This window comes from Anguilla rostrata, chromosome 2 (genome assembly GCF_018555375.3).
Source record: "Anguilla rostrata isolate EN2019 chromosome 2, ASM1855537v3, whole genome shotgun sequence".
Lineage (NCBI taxonomy): Eukaryota > Metazoa > Chordata > Actinopteri > Anguilliformes > Anguillidae > Anguilla > Anguilla rostrata.
Window position 1 is genome coordinate 16724357 of NC_057934.1, and position 20025 is coordinate 16744381.

Genomic DNA, 20025 nt, shown 5'->3' on the forward strand with positions numbered 1-20025 from the left:
TTCAGCAACCGAATTAATCCGTTTGAATGTTTTGGTAGCCTACGTAATATGCTGTCCCATATGCTTAGCATTTTATAAAACGAATACTAAAGCAAGAAAAGAACAGAAGAGCACACGTTATAATTCCAAGACGTTGACAGGCTATAACCAAAAGTAGGCTACTGCGCCGCATAACATACAAGTTTGATTTGTTATTATGAAAATAAATTGGTTTGCCGCTGCATATTTTCAAACATGGCGGGTAATGGCGGAAAATAAATACAACACAAATGCTACGAGTACTCGACCAATCAGAAATGTTCAGCGCTGCAAGCTCCACCCAAAAGGTTCCTGTACTTTCGGAAAGTACTACCCCCCGAGCAGGAACGTTTTGGGGGGTAAAACAAAGCCCCCAGAACTAAATTTAGACCCTAGTTCCTGCGGTGGAAACGCACTGAGTTCCTCAAAAGGTTCCTAGTTCCGGGGTATAGTTCCTGCGGTGGAAACGCGGCTTTATATACACTTAAGGGGTCATGGCTGACCCCACAGAGCCTGAGGGCCTCAAGGCACCAAGCCCAATTTGGTTTGAAGAACAGTCTATGGCCATTGTGATAAGTTGATAGGTTGGCGTAACCTATGTGCGGATACAAGTTTCTCGCAATGGAATTTGGCTGTGCACAAATCTGCATTGACTTCAAGTAGCGCATACTCATCTAGTTGACATGGCAGCTGCATAAGAACATGTTCGTGTTGTGGTGGCTTTGGCCTTTATATTTGTCTTTCCACAAAATGGGTGAATTTAAAGAGGTTCCATGAGGTTCTAACCTCCTACAGCTGAGGAGAAAGAGTACACAGCTTTTCGCCAAGGCATTTTCTTGAAAATTCAGAAATGTTAAAACATTTCCACTGCAAAAAATTGTCCTACAGTCTGCTGTCCTTTCAACAAGTAACACAAAATTCCAATATTTATTCTGTAATTAAAGTCTATTACAGTATTGTACAGCAGGTAGCCATTCGACGGTGCGTTCTTTCTCTAAGAGACTACATTATCTTGTCATTTTCTTGTGAGAAGTGTTACTCATTAAAGCAAACCTCAGGTGATGTTAACCTCAATATTCTAATGGCCTCAAAACGGCTACCCAATTTCAATCCTCGTTCGAAGGAAATGGTCATTGAAATATGTACTGTTAAATGAAATACTTGATTACTGAATATATGGATTACTGGACCTTTTAGTGATGAAAAATGGAAGAAAAAAAAGTCTCAAAGAGATCATATTTGTTTTGCGCAACCGTGTTGAATTATCCATTCAAATTTGTGCATAATAAAACTAACTAAAAAAAAGAATTTAAAAAAAGCCTAATAATCCTTTTGATTGGTCGGAATATTAATGCAAAGGACATATGTGATCACCTCTTCCTTATAAGCATCAACTGCCAAAGATAGCGTCAACACAACCTCACATAAGCCACTGAATCTTGTAATAGAATTTTTTGATGCAATTTTGATGCATTCAGAGCAGCATATTGTGCCTACAATATAGAATAAAGAACTGATCATTTAAATTTGAATGTACAATCTAACAATAACCACCACAAGGGGTTCCCAAATTCACAAATGGATGACTGGTTTTCATCATTACGGAAACAACAATTCTTCCAACTTCAACTAACACTCAGGCTTGCAAATTAAAGGACCAACGCGCATATCAAATTCAATTATTTATTTGCATTACATGTTTCTTTAAAATTGGCATTATTGAATCCCAGTGCATACATTCCAATAGTGCACTTTTCATAGTCTGTGGTAGAGAATACCCAGATCCAGGAATTCCTAATGACCTGCATGGCTGGCCTTACAAGCAAACATTACAAACCAGCACCATAGTTACATGAGCTTGTTTTAGGCATTTACATATTTTCGGTATTACTTATTTGGCCTCACCATCTAATGATCGAAATATATCTGGCCATGCATATGATCTCCGGACGCTGTCTTCTGGGCACAGATATTAGGACTGGCAAGGCTTGATTACATTACATCATGACTATTATCGAGTCACAGAGAACCGTTCTAATTTATAAAAAGGAAAACATGGATCGACAGTACCAAACATTATTCTACCTTCAGAAAACATACATCTACATGGCTATATCCACCACTGACTACTTGCACAATTTGCAGAAGGTATTGCACATGAACTGTTTAAAAAAAAAAAAAAGAAAAGAAAAAGAAATAGAACAAAAGAAAAATATACATGATCATTTTTTCTTTACTTCTAGGTGAAGTATACATTACATACAATACTAGAAGTCTCCTAACATTGACAATTGTACACTTTCAAATAAATAAATAATGAAAATTTGTATTCACATTTCTACACCTAATAATGTGGGCAGCTAAGTAACCAAGAACTTAAACAAATTTAGTGTGAGGTAGTTCATCAAAGCCTACTTTAATTGGGATTATTTTGTATTTTGAAAGATGCGCAACAGTAAAAGCATGAGTAAAGCTACCCTAAAATACCATGTCTCCTGTAGTGGGATAGAGGACAGACCAAAAAAAACCCCAAAATTAAGAGCACTTAAAACAAATAGTAAAAAAAAATATTTTAAAGGAATCATCTAATGTACTGAGTCAGCTACTTGGACAATGGACGCCTTGTGTGGGTTAGCGTAACATAGATGCTTCCGATTTCCCGGACATTCTCCACCACTTCCTCACGTTCCCATACGCTCGGTTACACGTCACTTTACATTCTGAAACACCGCGCTCAGAAACGGCTGAAAATTTTTTCCGGCAAGACCAGTTATTCTTTTCTAACCTTCAGCTACAGTATTTCGAACTGCCAAACAAGAGCGCAGAGCAATATTTTATCAAGGTACAAGGAAGTACTGTCGACAGCAACAGTACCATTTAAATTGAACTATATAAAGCTGAAAACCATACAATAACGATCACTCGTCATTAAAAAAATCTCTTTGATGAAAAACCTTGATAAAACTTCCCTCGGAATTATCAAACATGTGCTATAACTTGCTTCCTTTTTTTAAACATACTTTGACCTTTCAGGAGACTGCCACTTCCAACTGTGGGTTATAACCAACGCAGTAGAAAAATAGATACTTCACTTGTGATAAGAACCACCTCAAATCTGATTGAATATTGCGGAAATACTAGCACTAAATTTTTCACACACACCGTGTACCTCGAAAACATCAAATCCTTTTCTTCTAGTACATCTTGTACGGGAATGAATGCATGACAACTACAGGCACTTTTCCTTTTATAACTAAAATAAAAGACTTGCAATTATGCCATTTATTGCATACAATTTTGATATTTTTTCTTGATTTTTCGTTACTGGTGCTTCTATTCCTTGTATGTTGTCAGCAAAGGGCAAATTAATTTACAGCGCACACATGCGTCGATACATCCTGTATTAGGTCTCCAACTGGTTTTATTGTCAGGATTCCAACTGGTTTTATTGTCAGGATTCCAGTTTCTTTTGTTCATTTTCATTTTATGTGAATCAGAAGAGCAAAAAATGCTCATCAAAAAATGTAAACATACTGCGAGTTGACACAGGAAATACTAATAACGGAAGAACACACACTAAATAAGCGTTGTAAGATACTATTAGAACCACACTTCCAGGAAAATGTCTTTTCAAATGGGATTTCTAAACAGGATTGCTATCTGTAACACTGTAAACTGGCAGCATGCAGAAAATGTACCTGTATTTTGTTCTTATCACTAGGCACTGCAACATCTCCAGAGTCCAATGACTTTCTTCACACCAGTTAAAATTCGAAATAATGAAGTTTGGAGGAAAAGAATACCAGTTGAACAATGCACACTTTGTCAATGCTTTGCCCAGTTTCCACACATAACCTGTTCCAAATAATGACACAAAACTCATCTTCAGCTTCACTCTGTGTTGTCAGGTTGGGAATAATCTCCCTCCATTTTGAAAGCAAGATGCATCTGCAGAAAATAATCATGATGCTAACCAATGCAGGAAAGTAAGCATTACATTAAGCACGAAGCCAAATTGAACTCTATTCTGAAGGCTTTTAGTTGCCTTTCAATACACTTGTAAATTTTAGCCAAAAATTATGAACCAAATAATCCAATGAGATTTCAAAATGTGTCATTAAAACACTTAACAGCAAACAAGTAGGAGTCTAGCAATTAAGTAGCCTGAGGGCCAACCAATAGTTTTAAAAGTCTCAATAAATATTCTTTTAAGACAACTAAAATGAGTAAAAAAACCGTTGTCTTAACCTGAAAACTTTACAAGGAAGCATTAAAGCAAAAAACAGAAAGTTAATTCTGAACAAATATTTGCCAAATATACTTAAAACCTACCAAATGGATGTAAATATTCCATAAAGTATACACTCTGTGATCATAACAGAAATAAAATTGCTTCTTTGACCTTTGAAGCAGACAATGGAGAATACTAAAATGACACATACTTAACTTCACTTAAAAATGGCTCACCGCACACTCAAATGAAAAATAAAATATTTAAAAATATATTTACCATAAAATCTTTACAAATTATCTCAATCATTCTACAACATGGCAAATTGGCAGAGCAGTAACCAAAAAAAATTATAAAATAAAAATCAGCTTGTGAGTGTACTCAAAAATGCTCACAGTCGCTAGCTAGCTGGATACCTTAGTGTTTAAAAACATACTATCGTTCTTTGCTTCTTTCCGGATGGACAAATAAGATATTCCACAATATTTTACAGGCTAAAACCAATGAGCATTCTGGGGAGAAAACAAGAAAATGTTGCATTTAAAAAATAATAATAATTTAAATAAACTGGCCTAAATTCTATACCATCGAACACAAACAGTGGGGCCGAGACGGGTTGATAGTCATCTGCAGCAGCCCAGGGGTCCTGCTGAGGTCTCTAAACTGCTGTCGGTGTCGGAAGCCAGGGTCGGGTCGGTGGACATGGAGGACACATCGTTGACGGACGAGGACGACGACGGATGCTGGGAGCCGTTGACTACTGCTGCACCTGTGCTATGAGAAACAGAGTATTAAATCAGAAATGTAACGCGGTGCGGGGGGCGGGGGGGTGGGGGTTTTGGTGGAGGCCCTGACCCTCTAGCGACCCCAGAGCGACGCGGATGGGACCAAGCTTTCCAACGCCATTTTGTGGTGCGTCAAAAACCGAAATAACAAGTGCCAGGGAGCTATAACGGCTCAGAGGAGAACCCTTCGTAATGTGTCCTGCGCCTGGATCCAGAAAAATACACAGGTGTGGCGGTCTGTTCGTGAAACGTCTCTCTTTCTGCCATTCAGGGCTAAATTCAGCCGCATCCAGATTCAGAACGCGCCCGCTCGTGTCCCAGGAAAAATAAAACGCTCCGTACTGTTAGTCATTTTAGATGTCACCCCGTTGCCATGGCTTCCAATTAAGCGGCGCCACCGTCGGGCCCCTCTCTTCTGTCGCCCAGTGGGGACAGGGAAGCGGGAGCAGGCACACCGTTGCGTGACCGCGGGAGAAACAGCTGTACCCCGCTGCATTATTAACGGCCTCCCCGCGAGCTCGGCCCCGCCGCCGTGCGTCACGGCAAACACCCAAAAGGCTCATCCCCGCGAAGGGCGAAGAGCGGGCCACAAGCTCAGCTTAGCTCGGACTCCATTTCCCCATGACGTCGCACCCGAACATTTTTCTTTTCATTTAATACTTTGAGCGTTTAAAGTTGAATTACGCTTAATGCAAAGCTGACTGGCTCTGGGAGCTTCTGCGAGTCTCTCTGAGGTCAAAAATAACCCTTCTGAGAAACCCCTCAAGAGGACTACAGCAAAATTGGCAATTTCATTAAAAAAAATACCTTTCGAATACATAGTTATGAGTTACTCAGAGGTGCCACAGAAATGAATTACAGTCCCTTATGTTTTATAACAGTGAGGCAAATCCACAAACATGGAACTTGAAATGAAAGGAACTTGAAGTGTCCTTACCAAGTTCAGCTTGCAACTGTCAAATATGTACAAGCAAAAATTAAAGAGAAGAGAGAGCTGTCATGTTAAAAGCCAGTTTGCTTCCTAAGAGGAAACAGAGGACTGTTTAACACACATCTAAGGTTGATGAAGTGTGCGCATTAGCCTAAGAGGCAGGTTGACAGTTTTAAATCTGTGTTATGGCAGGAAAACACTTATGTAATTAAACAGAGCACTTTCAGTTTTTTACTGATTCGAGATGAGAATATACTGCAGACCTAACATATATTCTTATACTGCAGTCCCATACAATTGTCCACACACACAAAAGAATCAAATGACTTTAAAATGGATATTCTGTTTTTTCTCATTTGTTTGTAACAGAAGCTCAGTTAACTAACCTAAAGAGGCTGGTTGTCCGCGGATCACTCCATTCTTCACCCTCTCTTCCCAGTCCAGGACCTCCTTGTATATCAACTCTGGAACGGAGAGAGGAGGAGGGAGAGAGACAAGAAGAGAGAGGAGAAGAGAGGACGATAAAGATGGAGTTGGAACCTGATCTCATCGATTTAATTCATTACTTGCTGTCGCGTCGCGCAGAGATCAGATTATACTGCTGTGAATGAATTCGCCGATCCCTCTACCTTTCCACTCCTCCACCGTGTGCTCCCTCTCGTCCAGCTGCTTGTCCGTGATCAGCGGCGGCGGCTGAAACAGGGGGACACACGCGGGCGGGTCACACACGCGATCGCTCGGACCAACCGTCCACAAAATGACCACGAAAAACCCGCCGTTCACCGCTATCTGGTCACGACCATCGTGAAACAGCAAGATATTGGCTGTCCGGGAAATTTAATGAATTGTTGGGAAAAATGAGGTAATAAGACAGTTCTACAAAAACACCACTACAGGTATCTGCCTAGAGAGGAATCAATTACCACTGTATTAAATGGGATAGCCCTCATTTTTAAAAGCAGACCATCTTTAAATTCTAAGCAACGAATAGGGTCTTTTGATGGTTTGGCCCACAAGACTGAGATAATTACACTTTATAGAATTTTCAACCAGGGGTACAGTAGACCCAGGAGTACATAAAATGGCATATGATGAAAACAACCAAAGGGGTAACTGAATGAAAAGCCTTAGAATAATAATGGAGCTTGGGATAAGTTTATTACTGCCTTCATAAATGTGTCATAAACACATTGATTAATCATTCATAATGAAATGAAAGCCTTTATGAAATATGACACAGCATGCTATTCTCAACTGTGAAATAAATAGCCTTGTTTAATTATTATTAATGATTCATAAATATCTTAAGCGGTGGTAATGAAGGAGCTATGCATGCTTTGGTAAAGGTTTTATGGTTTTTTGTTTTGAACTGCCACCTCTATTTCAAAGGGACGCCGGTATATGCATCTGGTGCTTTCTGACAATAAGGACTACAAGAAATGGTTTTGAAGATGAACCCGTCCCGATATACTCGAGATGCCATCGCTCTTGGAAGACAGAGCCGGCTGAAAAGCCCAAGTGTCAGCTCTCATCCGCCGCGCCGCGCCGCTCCGCGCGCGCTCTCCCCCCCGCGCCAAATCAACATTTCACACACGCACTTCAAACGGCAGTCTGGAGCTCCGCTGCTTTATTCATGAGGCCTGCCCTTTAAGGCCCGCCTGTCAATCAACGGCGCCTTGTGATTACAGCCGAAAAGTGTGAAGTCAGCCGGGGTACCTTAGGTTAACCCTGCCTTCCGCCGACATGGCAAGTGCGCGCGCTGGCTAGCAGCCGCCTTTAGTGAGGGATACGCCTCTCTTCTATTTCCCGCTAGCTCTCCTGTAGCACGATGTGCCGGGCAGAGCGGGGAAAAGGGACGGGCTTGCAGATGCAGGGAGAAGAGCGTGAAAGGCAGCTGCAGTGCTCCTCGCACGGACATGGATTGGTCAGAAGTCAAAAGGCACAACCATTAAATCCAAAATGGGAAAAAAAAATGTCGGGCCAAACTAATTAATTCGATTAATAACCGAGCTGCTGAAGGCTGTATGATGGCCCTATCCTGACACCGCGAGCAGAGACGCAGCAAAGAGACTGGTGATGCGCTGCCCCCCGGGACAGGAATAAGTCGATCCGATTGCCTGGAGCCACTTACCGCCTCCACTTCCGCTGGGTCATACCACACATTGATGTAGGGGTGCTGCAGGGCCTCGTCCACAGAGATCCGCTTGGACGCATCTATTACCAGCATTTTGGACAGCAGGTCTCTGGCCTGGCTCGCTGTGAATGACAATTTACGGAAAAGCAAATGTGCCAGTGTGTACTCATGAGCAGATTTGCCATGTCACAATTTTTGAAACCACAGACAAATGAGTGCTGCCAAAAGAAATACCATATCTGAGAAAGCTACATAAGCTACAACTTTAAATCAAGGCAGAATGAAATACTTATATATGGGTTTAATAAAAATGTTCATGGTCACAGGTTTAAGCAAATACAGAAAGCCTTGGTATAAGAAAAGGCTTATTAAAAGCTGAAGATATAAGAAGAATTTAAGGCTAGGGTTTAAGAAAACACTCTCACAGGGTACATTAAATTAACTTAAGTCCTAGACATAATAAACGCTAAAGCTAGGCCAGAAGTTTAAAGCCAGAATACAAGGACCTAAGCACATAGACAGGAGAATTAATGCTCCGGATTACAACGCTGTGCCCTTTATAATAGAGCCGGGTTGCAGAAAAGATCTTACCTTTCAGTTTGTTGTGCTCGGAGTCGGCAGGGAACAGGACGTCGGGGAAAAGCTTCTCGAAGCTGTACCCAGCATACCGGGGCCTGTTCTCCACGTAGGTCCGGACCGACTGGTTGAGCTTCATCAGAAACTCCTGTGACGGGGTTCCTAACTGCTCTATAACTTTATTCCACTGATCAATATCTACACCCGTACATGTAAGAAAAAACACTGGCGTATTTTCAAGAGAAATCAGGTATTTTCCACATCTTTTGCCATATGGCAAACTGTCCGAAAGGCTTTTTTTATATGTGGCAGGACATAGAAAAAAGAATGGCAATTGCATCCACATTTATGGCACACAAACGAAACACTGATTAATGGCAGACCTATACAAGAGTTTCTGCTTGATTATTTACAAAATATACATGATCAGCATAGAGTGGCATTCCTGCTTGCAGACTGCACAATTACTGCAGCAAGAACTATGCATTACCATTGGTCAGATACACCTGAAGTAATATCGAAAGAATAAATGAAACCTTTGCGTTAAGTTCTAGAAACACAAGTAAATACGAACTGAATTGTCTCAGAACATGAAGTCTTTCCATGCTGTTTTCAGTGCACAAACACGGGCTGAAATAGCTTCACAGTTACAGATGGCAGAGGACAGTGTAAGCGATCTCCTCTGGTGCGGGCGAGCCAGCACACATCATTTCAGGCTCTCAAGACTGTATTAACAACCCACCAATCATCAGCCAGCGCTTTACCATCAGGCTCAAGAGACACACCTCCCCGTACCATTTAGAATGTTGAGCCTTTTATTAAAGCATTCCTAGAGAGATAAACTGGGAGGGCGGGACAGATCGCACTTGCAAAGAAGCCTTTAACCCTTTAAGGTGTAAGATCACAAAAATGGGATTAGAATGTCCTGCACTGAACATTCTAATGCTGATGTCACAATCACTACTGGTAACTGAAAGCAATGGAGTTCTAGAACACAGACTGAATTCAAAAAAAAAAAAAAACATTCCGAAGAATGTTCGAAGGATTTAAGAACTAGCACAGCGAAAGTGAAGTTTGAAAGGAGGGTGGAGGGAAGGAGCGGGGGGCAGGGAGGTGAAAGAGGGGAGGGCCCATCACACACACGCTGAAGATGAGGAGGCCATGAAACTCAGGTAAGGATACGATCTGTGCCCGGAAACAACACACTACCTCTCACCATTTCTGCCATGATGCAGCCAATTGACCAGACATCAACTGAAAAAATGAAATGACATGAAATTAACATGCGGAACAAAAACAATAAAACTGGGGGAGAAATAAAGTGACACGCACAGAGGGATGATGGCACAGTGAATAAAACACAGGAAATGAACGCCATGCAACTGCTGTCAGTGTCCAACCACAAGTTAAGTCAAATTTAAAATATTTATAAGCTGTGGCTTTTAAGCATTATGATTAAACACTGATTATGGAAAGTATGACTAAGACCGAGCACTTAAAAATGATTGAACAGCATGTGCAAGCAAGACACTGACAATCAAAGGCTTATAAATATTCATGAGTACTTTTGTGATCTTTTCTTTCCAGTGGATGTAAAATAAACAGTACAAACTCCTAAACCCAATGTAATAATTTCTGTACAGAGCCACCCTACATGAGTATACACAGTAATCACACAGGGTGTTAGACAGCGCCACAGTACATAGCAGCACAGAAAGCACAGGGGGGTGCCTCTTAAATCGACTCCAATAGACATGCCAAGATTTACTGTGCTGACGCTGAAGTTAATGCTAATGACCAGTATGCATTTAATGTACTGTGCAAAGTATGTGGTGTTGGGGGAATTTGGGAATTCGGTCTCCAAATCCGAAAAGCAGTGCAGGGGCGGCCATTTCACCCCTGACGAGCAGAAAGTTTCTGACATTCAAAAGCAGACTGCATGGTTTCCATACGCTCCCCTACCTGGGACACTGAGCACCTTTCTTGACCACCACAATGATTGATGAAGAACAATCCATTTATAATTCTCTTTTTAAAAAAACTGAACGCGATTAATTTTCCTTCAACAGTGTGCAAACCAAAAAATGAGCTTACCTCAACATACAAACCAACTAAGATCGAATCACAAACATGTACGTAACGTTGTTAAACTTAATTTAATTTCAATTTGAATTGACCTCTGAAATTCTGGAACATGAACAAGTCGTCCTTCAAAAAAATATTTGGTCAAAATTCAAAGCACAGATAAGCTGCAAGCAGCGTAAGGATACAGTCCCTTCCCGGGAAAAGGATTTTGTGGCGAACCATTTCCGCCATAATGCACCCAACAGACCATATGTCCACTAAGCATGTGCAGCGTAGAAGGAAGGAGGAAACATAAGCACAGCAACAAGTCAGCAAGACACGTTATTACCCTCAGGTTAGTGAAGCCCTCATGCAGGCACTGCATTTCGCCGCCAATGGGGGGTTCAAAATGGGATTTTTATTTCGCCCAAGTGAGTTTTCAAAGTGAACTTCGATGTCTAATGAGTACCAGCATGAGAAGCCTGGGAGACGTGAAACCCAATATCTGTGTGCAAAACATTCTTTCAGAAAAAAGTTTAGACAGGTTAGAAAGCAAGCAAGCAAAGTTAAGCTAGAGCATGCATAGACGACTACATTAATGGTGGCATCTCTATCAGAGTGAGAACATTGTGAACTCTATAAATACACGCACTGGTGATGCTGTGCAGATATTGCCATAGAAGGGTTTCCAAAACACACAAATGCAGCAGATCAAGCTTATTATCCTGCACTAAAGAGAGAGTAAGAAATATGAAGATTTTTTTTTTTGACAGACGCCGGTGACAGACAGGACAATCCGCAGGACTGACCGTTGGCTTGGTAACCCATTCCGAGGATGACCTCTGGGGCTCTGTAGTAGCGTGTCACCACATACGGAGTCATCAGCAGACCTGTGGCCGCTGTCCTGGCCAATCCAAAGTCCAGGATCTTCAGTGTGCAGTCTGACTTCACTACGATGTTGCTGGGCTTCAAATCCTGAGGGGTAAGCAGGATGAGTAACAGAGAAAGTTTTTTTTTTTTCCCCTTGTTGCCAGAACATCGACATATCGGAGTCAAACTGACAGGGGGTTTAGCAATCCCTTTGAAGTTCATCAAATTGACAGTGCTCAATGGTTGGTCAACAGCACGGAATCAAAATGGCCATGCTTTTTGAACGACTGCAGCATACTTAACTGGTTTTTTGATCGATTAGTTCAGTTGGCTATATTCTACTGCTAAAACTAAAAATCAACCATGGTTGCTTGAGTCTAGTAGGAACTAAAACCAGCAATGCATTAAACAGGACCAAGATAAAAGAACCTTGTATACACAGCATAAACACATCAAATTTCCAACAAAGATAAAGTCTAACTGTGCAACTGTAAATCATGTTTTAAAAAACCCTGTGTGTTGCTATATTAAGAAAGTGAGCTACACACATCCGGATATATTATACACTTCAGTTCCAAAACATAGGATAGGAGGTGTGGTAGACTACCAATCATTCCACAGAGAAATGCACCAAGCTAAATACTCCCTCTCCCCAGGTTAGTTTAAACATATTTTGCCGCATTTAGCGAAATACTTAAAATTATTTTCATGATTCAGCTAGATGAGCATGATAAAAATGCCTTGTTTGAGAAATGGTCCAGGGCGGCCTTATGTGTGCTGGACCTAAGCTTCAACTCCACAAAACACATCCAGACATCAGAGAAACAGCCCCGGGCAACCAAGGGACATTTCTCTCAGCAGAAGGTCAGTGGGCACTGCCAGTCCTCAGAGAGAGGGGGCAGGTGTGGGGGGTTGGGGATGCGGGAAGGGGGGGGGGGCTCACCCTGTGGATGATCCCGGCTGCGTGCAGGTGCTTAATGCCACACAGCATCTGGTACAGCAGGTAGGACAGCCTCTCGTGGTCCAGCTCCATCTGAATGACCTGGCACAGGTTGGCATCCATCAGCTCCATCACAAGGTACCTGGTGACACATGAGCACGGTAGGTTCATCGTCAAGGAACATTCTATCAGCACTACCATAAGACAGCCAATCAGCAGCAATACCTTGCAGTTCGTTGTGATTGATAAAAACACATCACATGATCACATGGAAGCTGTACAGACTGAGAGGCTGTCTAATCAACACACAATAGATAAGTCGTTACGGTTTTTTTTTCCTCCAGAAGCACTTCCCGCGGCCTCTGAGGCTTGGTTGTTTACTACCACATCAGGCGTAATTAAAAAGAAAAAGAAGAAAAGAAAGGACCATCTGCACCACATGGTGGTGAAGACCATTATTTAATTCGATAACTATCGTTGTGGTACATCGCCCAGCCCTACTTCTGACTGTAACCTGCCCAATCTCTTTTATTGTTTGCTCTGATAGATCCTCTTCATATTTCTGTTACCGTTCATTCTATCTTAACTATTACAACTGGCCAGCCAGAAGATGGGCTCCCCCCTATTGCTGGATTTTTCATGAGATTTATTCCCATTGAGGATTAATTTTTTAAATCACCATCGTTTTTCTTCCCACTGAGCAGATTTGTTTGTTTTTTTTAGAGCCTCAATTTCTCGCTTTTTGGAGTTTCAGACCAGGTTTTTGCCCAATTTTCTTTTCTATTTCCACAAATTGAATTCAATTCGACTCAAATATTCTGGCACACAAAGCTGCCCCTGGTCTGATTTGCAGTAACCGATCCAGACGAGCATGTTGCAGATTTTTCTAAATGTGAATAAAAGCACGCCGTTGTCAGCACTGAATAGCAACTACTGCACATAATACTTCCCTGCAGTGATCACGCCTGGTAGTGCATGCGCAAAGCCAGCCACCTATCACCTTCGCCGCACAGAAGTGCGACTTCTCTCAACAGCTGACCACTTTCTCCACGTTTGACACAGCCCGGTTTCCTTTCCTCGCATCTCCTGAATCCAGTTTAGTTAGCCAATGAGCTAAAAGGTTTCAAACTAGCGTGTAGCATTTATGTGACACGTTCTTCCCCGACGACAGAAACAAGCCTACAGCCAAATCATCAGCTAATCAGTTTTGCAACACAAGACCTGTCAGATCGCTTGCCAGGCCTGTGGAAATTTCCATCCGTCGCTTACCTTTTCTTATTATTTTAAATTACTCCACTGCCAACAAATGGGAGATATACATATTTAATCAAAAAGTCATGCACGCACGTCTTGAAAAGCAGTAACACACTGTCTGATTTCACTTCGATTTTCATCACACGACAAATAAATTACTCACACATCTTGGAATTCTTCAAGTGTTTTCTGAGGGGTGAATACGTTTAATAAGCCAATAATCTGTGAAAGTAAAAAAATATACATAGAAATTAGTACATTTGTGAGTACAATTTTATTTTGTACACCTGCCACTCGTACATACTTTTATATTTGCCTTGAGTACTGCGGAAACAGTGCATTCAGTACAGGAACAAATAATCTAAAATGAATAGCTGCTACATTTCTCTGACTCATTTCTCCTGAATAAAATCAATTTTCATTACGACTATTGACCTGGCTCTGCAAAGATGATGACAACCGCCTAATATTCCGTGAAAGATGCACACCAAAAACGAACTGAATTCCTGAAAGCCAAACACTAGCCCTTGAATAACAACGTCTTCAAATGACACATAGCATACTTGTAACTACCCAGATGTATTCAAAGGCCAAGTAATAGGGACTTTGGAGGAGAAGGACTTACATTTTTGTGGTTGACACATTTCATGAGCACCAGCTCTCTATAAGCTCTTTTGGCATGGGTTTGATTCTGGAAAGGCCGGCTGAGTTTCTTGATCGCAACATTTCGTTCAAGGTTGTGATCATACGCTGAGCTGAAAGACAGAAATCATTCTGGTTTAATGACCAAGCACATAAATGCAGACTCAATATTCTTAATACTGACATTCTCTCATATGGACTTCCACATAAAACTGTTTTGATTAATTATGCTTTTTAGCACAATAACGCAAAATTGCTCATTCTAAATTGTCCAGGATGTATTCTCAAATGAGGTTGAGACATGAACAAAGACCAATGCTTTCTCCAGAATTTGGTGACACGTTGTACAGGGATAAAGTGGCTCACCAGACGATTCCTTGTGCTCCAGAGCCAATGGGCCTTAAGTTCTGATACCGCTTCAGGACTGTGAATGTTGAATCCCCGACATCTAAACTGTAGTACTCCTTTTCACGCTTATTTCTATTCATGTTGAAATCTGGGCCAGCTCTACTGTGGGCATCCAAGTGAAACTTCTGTCTCAAGACCTAGAATGAAGGACAACAAAACAAACATTACAAATGGTTTCGCAATAAAGAGGGCAAACAATATTGCATGTGTATTCTACAAACTTATGTTCCACGGCTTCAGAAAGATTACACACACAGTTTGCTGAGGAAAAAAAAAATTCTTTCCATCTTCACGGTTCCACATTTTACTCCCAAGAATACAAAAAAAGTATATTAAATATCTCTGCAGCACAAATATTTAATATAGCCCATTAACAGAAGGATTCCATTGGCTCATAAAATGTAGACTATATGAACAAACATCCACACAGGCAAGGATGTGGACGGTGCTTATTGACAATGATTAGGTGCGATATTGCAGGCAGATTCCTGTACCCGGCTAGGTCTGCACATTCATAAATGCTGTCTGTAGTCCTCACCAGAAACCCATTATACTCTGTTCCATAAAGGTCTTGGTCTATATTCCTGACAAAAGAATTAGGCTACATGGATTAAAGTTTACGGTACATCATAATCAGAAAACACTGTACAGAATATAGTGGAGACAATGTCACATTAAATGGATGTTCGATGGTGTCCTTAAGAGCATTACTTCAAGGCAGGGAGCGGGGTTATGGGCTTTGGTTAAACTCTACAGACAGCTACATGCAAAGCCTCACAAGTACGATCCATTGTATGAAAAAAAAAAGGCACACTGTATAAGCAATTAGAGAAGCTGGCTGACACAAAACAGGGCCAATTTATCTGATCTGGGGCTAAGAGACAAATCATTATTTCAATTTGGGAAAATGCAGCGAAGACGCTCGTTCTGGCTGATGGACGTGCGATAAACAGACCGCGACCTGACCTCCGTGCGCTTCCATTTTCTCCTTCCCCACGAAGGGAATGGCATTATTTTTCCGTTCACAATATAAGAGATGGCCGCAGCCTCAAGGCCTAATATGAGCTGGAGAAGCTAAAAATGGGTCTGAAGCACTACAAAGGGTATTGCGATGTGAAAGGCGAAAAATATTCCCCGCAGATGGGGCGGCTAATGAACAGGCTACCAAGTGTGGGCATGTACACGATCTCAGAAAAGAGAGCGCGACAATAAATAAAAAACTGGAACACATCCCGTTTCAACACATTTCCTAAACCACAACTTGTAAAACACAGATGAAATTAGGAATGCTAACTGACAACAGCCAAAAGCGGTTAATCCTGCCAAACGAAGTCTACAAAACAGAGAAACGTAAGGCCCAATCGCATATCTTTCGCTGACCCATGGCAGGTTTCTCTCTCTCTCTCTCTCCCCCCCCCCTCCCTCCCTCCCTCCCTCTCTCACAACAAGCTGAAGTCCACAGATATATGAAGCAAGCAGAATCACAGTGACATGTTTGCACAGTGCACCTCAGTAGGCAGGGCAAGTTTATTTCATATCCTGGTAATTTGTGGAGGATGGAGCATACAAACTGAAAGCCACAAATGTGGAGGGAACCAATGCTGTTCTGCATCTAGAGGACAGTGCAGTGATGGTTGGTCTTAAACTATGCTCAGAATATGGCATTGGGTCTAACTATTAGGAAGGACAGTGGCATGAACACACAGGCAAGCAGGCCAAAAAGTTTAGCCATTTCAGATTAAATAGGCTATCTGGTATGGGCACTTGCTACACTTCAAAGAAAAGCAGGCTCACGTAATTCGGTTTTATGTGGCTGAGCACTGTGTCCAAAATGTCAAAACCGATGAAATGTGAAGAAGAAGCACTTGGTTTTGCTGACAGGAGTCCCCCGTCTGGCTCTTCAAGATACTTTTCAATTACATAAAGAATTTAAAGAGCTAATAATTATGATACACTCACAAACCACAAAAAAAATTCAGTTATCTAATAATATGCTCTTCTGATGCCTTAAGTACATATTGACCAAATTAATAGAAAAAAGCAACAGATATTCCAGATATGGAGTTAAATTAAGACAAATCTCCCATCTATCTATTTAGCACAGATGTGTCATCCATCCAAACAATGGCACTTTGTCATTCCGGCACAATCATCATTATCAGTTTTTTTTTTTTTTTTTTTTTGGTAGGGCTAGGACGTTTCTGACGTCCTGTGTATAATTAACATGCATAATTAACATAACATCTAAAATATTTAGCACGGGGAGATACAGCCTATGCAGGAGTAAAATGCACATTTAAATCTGAAGACCAAAAAGATAGATGAGATGGAACTCTAATTTCACAGAATATTGGACAGTAGCAACTTGACGAAGTGGTAAACGTTATATCGTCTATAATATTTGAGATCTATGGGCAGTCCATTCATTCAGTACTTTATATAGGCTACCACTGACACTGTCTGAAAAGCAAGTTGATCAAACCATACATTATAAGCTATAGATAAACGCACCCTAAATTAATTTACAGCTTATCCTCGAATTAACCTATTTTAATTCATTATTAATAATAATAATAATAATAATATAATTAATAATTTTAAAAAAACACCCGTAGGGGTACGGAAGAACCATTAGCCTACCCTATATCACCGTCAATGTAACTATACCATTCTGAACAGCATCATTTAAAAGGACCCTAAGGCTATTCGAATCAAAATTCATCGTTAACTCTTTGCAGGCCTGAACAAAACCGCACCCATCGATTCCCCCCAAAAATATGAAACATCTACCTTTCTTGGCGATAGATGAGCGCAGCGACCTGTACGTCTCAAAACGTACTACTCCTGAAGATTCCTATGCAATTCAATTGCGTTCGCATCATGCCCACTGATTTTACCAAATTAATAAAGTGCTTTTTCGATGTGGTTGCCGATTACATATTTTTCGATCAATAATCATTACAAATCAGCAGTGAGCTACATATTTTGAAAGCAACATATTCATGCACATCCCATGTTTCCGCTTTTCGTACTATTATGCTAAACGCTGAAAATACTTTAATTCTCGTCACACACCCATGCCTGCCTGTGTTATTACCACAGCAGTACAGGTTTTGACTATCGGTTAGTGATAGCCTTCAGTATGGTTCTCAATATCCGCAAGCAACCTCCATCCATGTCAATTCAAGTCAGGTGCCTACGTTAATTCGCATATTGCTAAACATCGCTTTCAAATCATCAAAATGTGACCAGTTTGCGGAATTGATATGGGCTCACAATGTCAAACCACAGCAAATCCCGACGCTGTGCAGGTGCTGCATTCTCAAATCAAATTCAGCAGCTAGCGAGAAACAAATATGATAGGCAATGGTTTTGACTATAAACCCATTCATTGTAAAAGGCTAATTAATCAGTTGACCTTGTGCAATAATACCGCTACTAGATATAACATTTAGTTCATATTAACGGTATACACAGACGTACATAGGTATAACCCCTTAGCGAATAAAGTGATAATTAGCCGCTGGTAAGCTTTATAAAAAGCGACGTCAAATTTTGCTGGGTAATCTTATCAAAATGTAGTTTATATTAACAACACCAGACATCCCAGTAGTGACATTCGGCCAGAGCTAGCAACGCCTAACTAGCTTGCCCCTGCATTATTTCATTATTTGGAACGGAGCTGATCAGGCTACTATGTAGCAAACTACAAGCTAGCTAGTTTTCCAACGACATACTGTGTTGCCTTCAACACTACAGGATATTTTGAAGCGCAACAACTAAGCTCGGAAACATGAAATAATAATTTAGTCTCATGACAATTAATTGAACTGTTACAAGTAACAACATGCGTTGGGACATTTATCACACGTAAATACAATGATCGAAAAATCACAAAATGATCCAGCTAATGTATTCTGTGTTGTGTACGACTCACCAGCAGCAGCACCCTCCCCCACTGCTAACAATAACATGTCTTTTAAAAAATATATGTAACGCTTTCTTACCTCCACCAACGAAAAACGAAAGTATTGACTCGCCCTAAATCCACTTTCAATACCAGTCTGTTCAAATCCACCACTAAATATTTACGTACTATTATTACTAATAATTTCTTCCAAGAAACACAACCACTGAATTCACTGCGTTTCTTTTCACTGGCAGGCCTTGCACTGCAGAAGAGTTGTGTTCTACGTCACGTAATCTCGGCGCTTCCGTGACGAGCAGTTTCTGCCATTTTACACAGTGGTTGTCAAGGGCCTTGGCGAATGATGTTGCAATGCTGAAATGCTGACAGTAACAGGGGAGGGTGTTATAATACGCATAGCTCCTGATTTATTCTGCAAAATGTAATTGACCTCGTTTAATTGCTATCTATCTATCTACCAAGCTTTATCTACTTCTATATGCAAGTTTCCCTAGGATGATAATAACATATCATTAGATTAATCATAATTTACATGGTATTGGCATTAACAGTTTCCTGTGACGCTGACTGACTGCACAAAAGGAAAGGACGGAAGTGTAAAGTGTGTGTGTGTGTGTGTGTGCGTGCGTGCGTGCGTGCGTGCGTGTGTGTAATGTAAAAGTGTAAAACAGTTGCCAAATGCAATGTGACCTTGTTGATTTTTTCCACATGACACTTTGGCATGAAAACATAGCAGACAACATCACTGAAGCATCAACATGATAAGATAAGCATGGATAAGCATCAATTAAAATGATCTTGAAGAAACTATTTCTGAAACTAATGGATAATAAAACACAGTGAGGTCACAGCCAACATTAAGGGTGCCTGCTAAACCAATTTATCCAAAAGTGAACCAACGGCAGGTGGGGGCTCTCTCAAAATCAGTACCACATCCAGGGGTGTAGCACAAAATTCTGGGCCCTATACATAAGCAGTCTCTGTGGGCACCCTTCCTCTCTTGATCCATGTCTCTCATGCATCATTTCAGGCTTTGAGGGCCCTCACCCCCATTCGGGCCCTGGGTAGTCAGTCCCACCTCCCCCCCCCCCCCCACTACGACGCCCCTGACCACATCTGGGACATACCTAAGTCCACCCTAGCTGAGAAGTTCCCTGCAGACCAAATGGAAAAAGTGGTTTTTGACTACCTGCATGCTAAGTACTTAGTCTATAGCCAGCATGAATACACATACTGGAATATAT

At 41.1% G+C, this 20025-nt stretch overlaps 1 protein-coding gene across 4 annotated transcripts; it reads right to left on the reverse strand.

Annotated features, from left to right (window-relative positions):
• Nucleotides 1–1687: 1687 nt before the first annotated feature.
• On the reverse strand, nt 1688–19067 carry mapk8b (mitogen-activated protein kinase 8b). 4 transcript variants are annotated; one of them, XM_064320826.1, is made up of 12 exons: nt 18861–19067; nt 14812–14990; nt 14429–14558; nt 13967–14025; nt 12553–12691; nt 11549–11714; nt 10946–11017; nt 8691–8873; nt 8097–8221; nt 6595–6658; nt 6352–6429; nt 1688–5018 (listed from the first exon to the last, which is right to left on the reverse strand). In XM_064320826.1, exons 2-12 carry the CDS (start codon nt 14931–14933, stop codon nt 4873–4875), a joined length of 1284 nt encoding a protein of 427 aa, XP_064176896.1. In that variant the 5' UTR covers nt 14934–14990; nt 18861–19067; the 3' UTR covers nt 1688–4872. The 4 variants fall into 4 exon arrangements, with proteins under 4 accessions (XP_064176896.1, XP_064176895.1, XP_064176897.1 ...); XM_064320825.1 differs by lacking the exon at nt 10946–11017 and adding an exon at nt 9858–9929 and having other exon boundaries at nt 18861–19065; XM_064320827.1 differs by lacking the exons at nt 10946–11017; nt 18861–19067 and adding exons at nt 9858–9929; nt 17644–18275.
• Nucleotides 19068–20025: the final 958 nt, after the last annotated feature.

Coding starts and splice junctions, on each gene's coding strand:
- mapk8b (XM_064320826.1), bottom strand. CDS start 14,933: ATGAATAGAAATAAGCGTGAAAAGGAGTACTACAGTTTAGATGTCGGG. Junction 11,018..11,548: donor AATGGGTTACCAAGCCAACG/GTCAGTCCTGCG, acceptor GCACATGCTTAG/TGGACATATGGTCTGTTGGG. Junction 8,222..8,690: donor CGAGCACAACAAACTGAAAG/GTAAGATCTTTT, acceptor TGTCATTCACAG/CGAGCCAGGCCAGAGACCTG.